General features: G+C 32.5%; 1 protein-coding gene across 1 annotated transcript; it reads left to right on the top strand.

The window, feature by feature from the left end:
• The first annotated feature begins 708 nt into the window (after positions 1-708).
• Positions 709-3803, top strand: LOC119632951 (lipase 1-like). The gene is made up of 5 exons (XM_038026115.1): positions 709-909; positions 2531-2708; positions 2765-2979; positions 3051-3332; positions 3389-3803. Exons 1-5 carry the CDS (start codon positions 769-771, stop codon positions 3773-3775), a joined length of 1203 nt encoding a protein of 400 aa, XP_037882043.1. The 5' UTR covers positions 709-768; the 3' UTR covers positions 3776-3803.
• The last annotated feature ends 7095 nt before the right edge of the window (positions 3804-10898 follow it).

Below are 10898 nucleotides of genomic sequence, written 5' to 3'. Positions count from 1 at the left end.
AGCTTGATTCTTTCTCAATTAAATGCTTTTACAGTTAACGTATAATTGAATCAATTGTCACTTGGCTTCAATTCTATGCAAATAGCTTTGCGTGATTTGGCACACACAAGACACAACACCTCTAGTCGCATAAACTGCCCCGCATAGTATTGCTGACTAGAATAGATGTTACTGTCATAGTTATAGTGTATATAATGAATTAAAAATAATTATTGTCATTCACCGACAAAAAGATAAACACTTGCATGCATTTAAATAAATATTCCGGCAGTAAAGCATCCATTAAATATATGTAAAGTACATGCAGGCAAGATGATGGCAGGAGACATTTGATGAAAAATATTACTCGCATGTATAAACATTTGCATGCATTCCTTAGACTTGTGTTATGCAATACAAATAATATTGAGCCGCTAAGAAATAAAAAATTCTAATATTTTCTAAATGCATTCACTGCACATGTATGCACATCTATTGGGAAATTTACAATTAATTAAATTATTTTTTTGATAAGGCTTAATATTTTTTAGACACATTTAATTTAAGAGCGCGCGCGTGTGAACTTGGTAATCTAATATCTGAATAGAATATATACTATTAAATGGCTCTACAACTGATGTAATTACTATTATTATTTAATATTAGATCGGTTAGAAAGCTTTTTACTTTTTTTTTTTTTGTAATTTAGTTCTGCGACAACGTTGAGCAACGTTACTATCTCCGTTAAATATAAAATTTATATAAAAAAAGAAATAGAAATAATTGAAAATGTTTATAATTAATTTTAAAAATATATTCAGAAAATATTTTTTCATAATTATTTCTTTGCTTTATCCAGTGCATACCATAGAAAGCTATTTATCGAATACATATCAAAAGGATATTATAAAGGAATCATTCTTAGATACGGTAAATGAAAGATTGTGCAAACAAAACATATATGACAACAACTTAGAGATACCTTTGAATATAGAAAAGATTTGCTGAAATTTTTCAAAGGATTCTTTTATCTTCGAATCACTTTAAAGTGAATTACATTTTAGTAGGCCAGCATTTGGTTAAGCTTGCATTTGAGTTCACATCAAGCATTATTTGAGCGCAAATATTTTAAATTTATTATGGAAACATCTTCAAATAATCAATTCATTTAAAAAATATTTCATCAAAACAATATTGTATTCGATTGCTCGGGATTATCGCTTCAAACCTGTACATAAACATATCGAATTATTTTGTCAAATGGCGATGATTGATATTGATCACCTCATCAAGGGTGTTAAGAAGACCTGAGTAAGTTTTACTATTTTTTATGTTAACGTTACATATATAAGGTATAACGGAGTATAAGAAACGGAACTACAAGCCTGATAAACCTGTCCGCTTGGCTGGCTTGCATATATACCATCTTAAGCGCACATCTAGCAAGTAAGGAAATTATATCGTACTCTGGCTGAGTGTTTCTGCAATTAAGCTCCCAAAAATTTTTGCTTCAATATTTCTGGTATATGAATTTTATTAATTTGTGGAATCAATTACATTTTCGGCAGCAACACGAAATCTTCATCGCTGCACCTAGTTTTTTGCCGTAAAATTTATAATGCAATCAATTGCATTGCCAATGCAACGTGAATAAACATCATCGCTGGATTATAACTACCCATCATGAAAGGAGCTTTTAAACCGAAAGCATGCAACTAACATGTCAGCAAAAATATCGGCTTTCTCTTTTATACGGGATAGACCTACCTGTACAGTCTGCCTTTGGATAGTACGGAGATACTTTCGACTCTCCTGATCTTTCAGTAAATTGCTTGCGAACACCATTACCTTTTCTTCACTTACTCTGTCTACTAACAATGATTTTAAAATCGTTCGCTTGTCGAGACGATTAAAATGATATCACATCGACTCTAGCGAGCAAGGAATTCCTGTAAAAGACTGGCTATTTTGCTTTGGACAATTTTAGACAAATTTCTTTAAACCTCTTATGGTGACTACAACGCATTTGTTCATCGCAAGTTCAGAAGAGTCGAGCTATCATATTTGTCCCTAATGGAAAATACATGTTTTTTACTTCAAAGACAAAATTATGTTATGTGAATGTAGGGTATCGCTAATTCGATATCAATTTTTCTTTGTATTAATTTGATTTGGAGACAATTTATATTTTTTTTTTTTACTTTTCCTATTAGACTTTTCCTGCTTGATCTCTGAACTGGTAACTCTGCTAAATACAAAACAATTAAAAAATATATTTTGAAATCATTTTTGAGTCGAAAATGTTTACAATTAACTTAAGATATATATTCAAAACATATTTTGTAATTTTCATATCCTGGTTATATGCCGCGGATAGCGGAGAAAATTATTTACATAAAACATATCCAAAAGATATTATAGACGAAGCTTTCTTAAATACGGTAAATGCGCTCAGTAAAACTTGATGAGAACTTTAACTCCGTTCTGGTGTATCAGATAATTTAATATAATCCTCCTATATATATATATATATATATATACTCTTTTGTAGGCACAACTCATTAAAAGATATAAATATCCGGTTGAAACTCATCATGTTATAACAACCGACGGATACATACTTGGTGTGCACCGCATAGTTAACTCGGGAAAGCCACCCGTTTTGCTTATGCATGGACTTTTAGATAGTTCAGCGACATGGATATTAATGAGACCAGAAACTGCTTTAGGTAAATATGAGTAAAAAACTATTTATGAAAATTCTTTTAAAAACTTTTTAAATCAGGTTATTATCTATATGACAAGGGTTACGATGTTTGGATGGGCAATGCCCGGGGTAATCGTTATTCCAGAAATCATACGTTTTTAAATCCAAACACAGATTTATCATATTGGCGTTTTAGTTGGCACGAAATCGGATTGTACGACCTATCAGCCATGATTGATTATGTGCTGGCAAAAACCAATTTCAAGAAGTTGACATATTTCGGACACTCGCAGGTACATGGTTGTAGCAAAAGCAAAATTATCGATTATTTCGAGACCTTGATTTTCTTTTTCTTCTTGATTAGGGTACTACAGCATTTTGGGTTTTATGTTCGTTAAAACCGGAATACAATAATAAAATTTCTTTTATGCATGCCTTGGGCCCGGTCGCTTTCACTGCCAACATGCGCACATCTTTACTTGGTGTAGCGCAAACTTTTACAAGAATTTCAAAGAATAAAATCTACGAACTTCTACCTCACAGCTATTATCTTTTCAACTTATGCTTCACTTCCAGGATGATGGAAACCGCTTGTCTGGAAATTGCTCACCAGCTTTTGGGACGTGATGAACAAAACATTAATTATGTAAAACTCTTAAGTAATGATATATGATCCAATTATATTGAGGAAGATATTTTTAGACCTTTTTCCCAATCATATTGGGACATATACCAGCCGGTTGTAATTTGAAGCAACTTGACCATTATCTACAGCTAATAGAATCCAAACGATTCTGTCGTTATGATTATGGTTTTGAGCGAAATCTGAAATATTACGGACAGCCTACACCGCCGGATTATCCACTACAGAATGTTACAGTGCCTGTAGGCTTATACTATACCTACAATGATGAACTCAGCAGCGAGTTAGATGTAAAAAACTTGGCAGCCCATCTACCGAATGTTATCGAAGATAGCTTATATCCGTACAAAAAGTGGAATCACGTGACTATGTTATGGGGCACAAATGCTAGAAAATTAGCGCACAAAAGAATGTTGGAATTAACCAAAGAATTTATTAGTAAGTAGGAAAAATAAAAAAGAAAACGTGGAAATGAAAAAAAGCAAAATCTTTTACTATGGACCGTAACAAATTGATCTGTGGAAAACGAGTAAGAAAATTATATTCGCTTCAAAGACTGAGGGCCGTTCCTATAACGCAAGTTTAAAATGTCCGCTAAATATATTTTTCATTCGTTTGTTGAGCTTAGTTAATAAGGAATGCTTATTTGTCCATTCAAAAAAAGTTCTTGGAAGAAAAAATTTCTCTTTATTGCAATTTAAAAGGATGAACTGTCACCTATCGGTTTTGCAGTGACAGTCGCTCAACTCTTATCGCTTCTCAGCCTTATGTCTAAGATCAAAGCGTAGCATCCATTAAATAATTTCAGTAAATAATAAGCCGTTATGTATGGACAGACATATCAGACCCATATTAGATACCCTACACCGCCCTACAGTTATTCATATTACACCATTCGAAATAAGCCATGGGAAGTGATTGAAAACGTCGTCCAATCCGAACCATTCCCAATTAAAATATCTCTAAAATTTGCGGCTTGCAGACTGTATAAAAGGAAAACAAGACAGACTGAAAGACAGACAAGCTTAAGTTGCTTCAGAAAGTGATTCTGAAACGATCAGTATAGTAAAAAGTGGCTACACCTCAAATACTTCTCACAGTTTCATTGATCCTTACAAATTTAATATACGCTTGAAGTGGTGAACGTTACTTCAGCTTCGACTGACTTTTATTGTCACATTTCTGCCCTAAAGATCGGTGCACTAGTCCAGTACTTTAGTCCAGGTGAGTAAACAATTTCATGTTTTTGGGAAGAAATCCAAGCCGACTTGGACAATCCACAACTTCGTTAACTGTGCGGAATTGAAGAAATGTGTCGATGTGTGCGGTTACGATTTGATGTAATCAATTAAGTAGCATTCCCAGGATTATAGAATCTATGCCGCAAAGAGGGCGAATGGCTCGATTTAGTGAAAATGAGCAGAGCTACGTTAACGTTATTTATAGATGACATATATGATCGACTGATAATCCTATAAACCTATGTTATATATAGGGAAATACCAAATATTGAATATTCTCTAAAATATGGGAGACATTTCTAGTATTAAGTCGACGAACGAGATGACAGAGAGTGTATAATGAAATGTAAATTGTCCTCTCGCAATTAGCTATTCATTGAATTACTTTAATTAGTTTATTTTTAAAAATCGTATAAAATATATTTTCCCGTCGCTTAACGAGCAAAACTGCCTGGTGTCTCTTTTCTGCGTTGAACTACTTGATTTAGGATTAATATCAGCCTTTGTAGCTTAGGTGTAAATAGAAATTTTGTAGGTTTCCATCGAAAACCTCGAAAAAATGATAATAAAAAGTGAAGTGCTTGCAGGTGTTTGCATTGAAGCACAAACTCAGACACACGTATCCAGATTTACTGTTTGAACAACGGGGACATTGCGTTTCGCGATTTCGGTCTAAAAAAGAAGAAAGAAGAAAAAAACGAGAGAAATGCAGGACGTTTTACAAATGATTGGCAAAAAATTGAATTTTCGCTTTTATATATGAATTTGGGCAGCAGTGGGATATAAACAAAAAAACAACAAAAACAATTCAAAATAAACGAAAAATTGTCAGAAAAATTCAGTTAGCGATATTTTTTGAAGCGAGGCTATTTTTTTGCGAATTTCGTCTTCCATTTCAAACAAATCGCATTTTTGTGACAGCGACAAGTGACAGTTGCAGTTCTATTCATTAAAACGACAAAGACAAAAAACAAAAAAAAAAAACAAAAAAGTGCTGAAAAAATGTAACTGATGTCGATGATGAGTAGAGCACTTCACTAGACTGAGCAAATAAAAATGCACACACAAACGCATACATTATATTGTAAACGTATTTTCATATCCCCGCTACACACGTATTTGCTTTAATGAAACATTCAAATGCAAAGAGACTTTGACAAATAAGTTAATTCGCTTTGTTGTCACCACATGTTGAAAATCGGGCATCAATATTTCACAACGATGTTTACCTGCATTTTTCCATGATTCCATCCTTTCAGATTTATTCGGTTGCATGTCAATATGTCATTTTTTTTTTTTTATTATTTTTACATCAACCATTCACGTAGAAAGTTATACTAATTTTATTATTTCCTATGTCGCACAAATCGATATATGCAACACAGAACTCTATATATAGTATATTGCGAGGGAATTTTAAAAGCAATGAATCTTTCTTTATTGACAATGGTGGTGTTTCCAATTTTAAAGTATGAGAATGTGTGTGTTTTATTGGATTAAGGCTAACATGGTTTGACAGTTGGGCTTTGAGGGCTCAACGAGGCCTTTAAGCTTTGCCAACTTTGTCTTCAAAAAGTTCAAGTCTTCGTCTCTTTTCCCAACTCTCAAGTCCCATGACATGCTCGAAATCACACAAGGCGCATTTCTAGTAATTCAGACTACGATTCCTAAAATTTTCCATTACACTGACAGTATCACTCACGACTTAGCATTACTTACAGCTTACAGCTTATTGCCATTAAATTCATCGTTTAAAAAAACCCCTTAAAGGCTCCCATTGTTACGGGAACAAGTCCAAGTGTACCTTTCTTCTGCTTATTGGCAACGGCAGACTTGCGCCTACAAAACATTTCGCAAAAATACTTTTACAGATGACACAACCCGTTGAAGAGCTTACGATTGCATGTCATGCCATGTATGCCATAAGTAAAAAGTTGCTAAAACACAAGTCACCGTATCATTTAAAAGGACGATTTGGGATCTGATTACGAGAAGGTGTGTAAAGAAAAAAACATTGTAACAATTTTCACAGCTAAACACAACATAACGCATCACGGGAAGTATGCTTTTCATTAAATCCATTTAAGATTGTTTATCGATAAGTGCACAAATGTTGCACAATTCGGCGAAAAAAATGTTGATCCATTTATATGCGGACATAATACGTTCACATATCAGAAGCAATTATAAAAAAAAAATGATTCAATCACCTTTTTTTTTGGAAATTTCGATATACAAAATGATTTCGAGAGATTGATTGACACCTTTAAGTATGAGTTCTCGAAAAATGATCGATTTCTACAAATAAAGCGGAAAAAGAACAACAACAGGATTCGTCCGAACAGCGTTATAAAGCTTTAGCTTTAAGCATTTTTTATTAATGCTCTGTAAGCAAATTGCATAAGTTCGTAGACGAATTAAATGTTCATAGCAACAGTATCTCTCTTAACCATTAACATATTCTTCTATAAGTTGAAATACTTAGAGAAATCCGCTTAAATTGTAGTTTTACGCACTTACTTGTAAGAACATTTACATTACATATGTAAGTTGTTAGTAAGTAGCAAATGACCTGCCTGCCTTGCAAGATAGTTGGAGGGAGGTGAGGTGAACTATTGTGCAAAGGGAGCTTAAAATAACGCAGCATAACAATAAGAACAATGTATACATATAACGCAGAGACTCATTACATTAAATACTCACTTAACTTTTGTAAACTTTGCCATTAACACAAAAAGCCTAGACTTTCATCCCCATTGTGTGTGCTGAGCGTATGAATGAAAACAATAAGAAGATTTAAATACACTCGCACATCCATATAAACATTGAAATACTTGTAGTCAACATATATGCGAACGCAACATTCGATGCTGATGATGGTTACTGATTAAAGGATTGTTTTATTTTAATTTGAGATATCATGGGAAATTTCTTCTTCAAGTTGTAATATAAATAAATACATTTACATGTAGATTCTTGAGCCAAGCGAATGTATGTTTTTGAAAAGATTTCTCTAAAATCATTTAAGTTAAGCTAGAAAAAGTTATTTTTAAGCGTTAACTTGCAGAGAAAACAAAGTTTGAACGTTTTTTTCCGTTCAATTTTAGTTTCTTTTGATTTAATTTCGCGTAACGAAAAACGAGAGGAACATAGGGATAAAATTGGAAGTCAATATTTGTAAATTTCCATAGTGCGGATAATTTGATTACCCACCAAAGTCCGTTTCGGTGGAGCAATACGTTCGAAAAGAATCGTTCCACTTCAACATTATCGCTCTCTCACATGTTTCACCTGAAATTGATATTTTCCTCCACTGACACAACTCTGCCGAAATATTTACCATATACTGAGAACGAGGCTTCACAGATCGTACAAAGTGTACATATTCTTGCTCAGTGTCAAATCCTGAACCGAGATGGACATGTGTGCCTGTTCGCCTGATTAATATCTCCGATAAACATCCTTTTAATCACAAAGATTAGGGTGTCAGTTACAAATTTGATAAAAATATTGGAAATTCTCGAAAATGGACTAATGCTGAATATGGAATCCGTCAAACGATATTCAAGGTCAGAGTACAATTTGATCGTAGGTCCTGTGTAATATTTTTAAACCGTGACAAATGCAACGATACAAATTTCTGCATTGATTCTATGTGTAAGTCGACAGTGTCTGATGGAAAATAAATGCAACCCTTCCATCCCAAATTCGAAATTCATTTTTCCTTTGTTTTGAGTCTTTTTGAAAGTAAAACTCTCCAATTTGTGAATCGAAATTTTATCTCGCTCCAAAACCTTGATAGTAATCCAGACTGCAATACCAAACAACATGCCATCTCAACAAGGGTTTCTGTTTTTTGCTTTTCCCACTATTCTATTCGGCTGTAGCGGGTACTCTTCTTTCATGCATTCAGCCTTTTGTCGTAATGTCTTCAATTCTTACCAGATTTCTTTGTCGACATAATGCTTACGCTATTTGAATTTTTGTATTAGTTCACAACACCTTGTAAACGCTGACGACGCACAAACACAAACTGGTGACTTGTGTTTTAATGTAAACTCAAACATTACCTTCGGCTTTCAAAAAAATAAAAAAAATTCCGAAGAAAATAAAACCTATTTGATCCCTGCACACTTACTTCTCCATTGCCTTACAAGCCAAACGGGAATTTTATCCATTTACTTACTCGTACGCAATATCTTCAAACTCTTGACAAAATACTTTTTCTTATCTTTCTTGTAGACCGTAACAAGTTTTCACTTTTAACAGAGCGGATTGCCGAAAAAAAAAAAATAAATAAATTCTTACCGTTTATGTATATGCTTTATATACATGAATATATAAAAAGAAAAGGAAAACAATTTATTTATTTGTTTAAATAAAGGCGAGAAGAATACGCCTCAGCTACATACATAGGCTTCTTGTCTGCCAGTAATTTAAAAAATATTCATATTGTTAGGCTAGTTTTATTAGTTCCGTACGCTGAACCGCAATTAACGTTTAATGTCCTTTTAGGACAAATGTAACTCACACAGATGCAATATAATTTATTTCTTGTTATTTCTTATTTTTATGCTCGTATTTACAACGAAAGTCATTAGAAATGTTTTTTTTTTGTTTGTTTTTGTTTTTGTTTTTCTTTGTCTAAGTCCATGTATGGTTTATTATGCTGTCGTGGCCATTGCCGTCGCTATCGTCATCATCATTAAAAGTTAATTACTTTAACAACACGTGTATAATGATTACTTTTTGTATGTATTCGGAAAAAATGAAATGAAAAAAGCTTTTATGCAAGCGCAGGCACTAGCTTTTTATGAACGCATTGTTGATGTCATTCTCAGATCTTAGAATTTTGCTTGTTATGTCTCAACTTTAGGGAGAGTTTTAGAAATTTTTCGCAAGACTTTATAGTTTTTATTAAAATTGTTATAGAACAGTAAGTAAAACAATTAAAAAACAAAAAGAAAATTTAATTAAAAGAAAAAGACAACAACACCTTATACATATATGCGTTTAAATGCATTGCCATGGAAAATGTGCGGGGACTTTTCAATTAAAACATTCTTTTCAATAACTTTATTAAAATAATGTTTTTCCTCTTTTGAAGCAAATTTCTTAAGTCAACACTTAAGGGGCAAAGTCAATGAAACACTATTTCAGTGAAAAAATTTGTTTTTTATTCCCTTAAACCATACTTTAAAATATGCCTTCTAAAATATGTGGGAAAAAATACGTTGGCTTTAAGAAATGTTGTCCTTTAAATCGTGCGCTTTTTATCAAGCACTTCAAGAAGAATGCCTGAGTCAAATGAATCATTGATGGGATATGGCGGTCTTACCTCTTAACATCTCACTTCCCCGTATATGTTGGTTTAGTTTCATAAGGATGATCATTGATTGGATAGGCGGTTAAAAGGGGTGTGTAAGTTGTCATGGAATCAAAAATTTGTTATGAGATGGTTGATATTAACTATGGATTCGATTATAAACTTTCGTAAGCTATGGATTGTCTTCTTCTAAGTCGAAAATTACTTATCAAATGCGCAAACATCAAGGCATTCGTGGTTCGCAAGATACGTGGGGGTATGTAAATTGATGATACATATATATAGATTCTCTTATATTATTTTTTTATTACATTATTACATTTTATGGCAAATTTTCTAAAAATTTTTCTTACAAAAATTTTGAGTTTCAGCCTTTTAGCTTATAGTTGTAGGCTTGTGTGCATACTAAGCTTTTCTCAAGTAGTGTTCTTCAAGTAAGAGCATAAGTCAAACATAGGAGCACAGCTCTAATGAGGCAAAAGAAGTGACTAAGTTCTTACGTTGTATAACAATACATGTGCGTATACTCTACCTTGTTTATAGCTAACATGGATAACGCGTTCACACTGGACTTGCTTTTATAAAAATGTTACTCGAAAACTATATCTTACGTTAATGATCATTTTTCACGCCTATAGAGGACTTTTGTCCGTTAAACTCTTTCGCAGATAAAATATTGTACGAATCTAATACACATTCAACCACTCTATATATGCAAAGTATTACAAAGGCTGCCTATTAATACGCAACAAAGAAAATAAAAAAAAAAAATTTTTTTTTTTTTTTAATTCATTTTATTTTATTTGTTTCATAATATTTATTTATGTATTTTTAATGGAATAATAATTTATTGTTTTTTTATTTTTTTTTTACGATTTTTATAATAATTATTTAATGTACGTTTTATTCTCAATTCAATTCAATTACACGAATGTTATTTTTATATTATTAAATTTAATACAATTTCAATTACGTTTTTTTTTTTTTTTATGCTCTATTTAG

This window comes from Glossina fuscipes, unplaced genomic scaffold (assembly GCF_014805625.2).
Source record: "Glossina fuscipes isolate IAEA_lab_2018 unplaced genomic scaffold, Yale_Gfus_2 2, whole genome shotgun sequence".
Lineage (NCBI taxonomy): Eukaryota > Metazoa > Arthropoda > Insecta > Diptera > Glossinidae > Glossina > Glossina fuscipes.
This window is presented reverse-complemented; position numbering and strand designations above follow the sequence as displayed.

Coding starts and splice junctions, on each gene's coding strand:
- LOC119632951 (XM_038026115.1), top strand. CDS start 769: ATGTTTATAATTAATTTTAAAAATATATTCAGAAAATATTTTTTCATA. Junction 910..2,530: donor AGGAATCATTCTTAGATACG/GTAAATGAAAGA, acceptor ACTCTTTTGTAG/GCACAACTCATTAAAAGATA. Junction 2,709..2,764: donor GAGACCAGAAACTGCTTTAG/GTAAATATGAGT, acceptor TTTTTAAATCAG/GTTATTATCTATATGACAAG.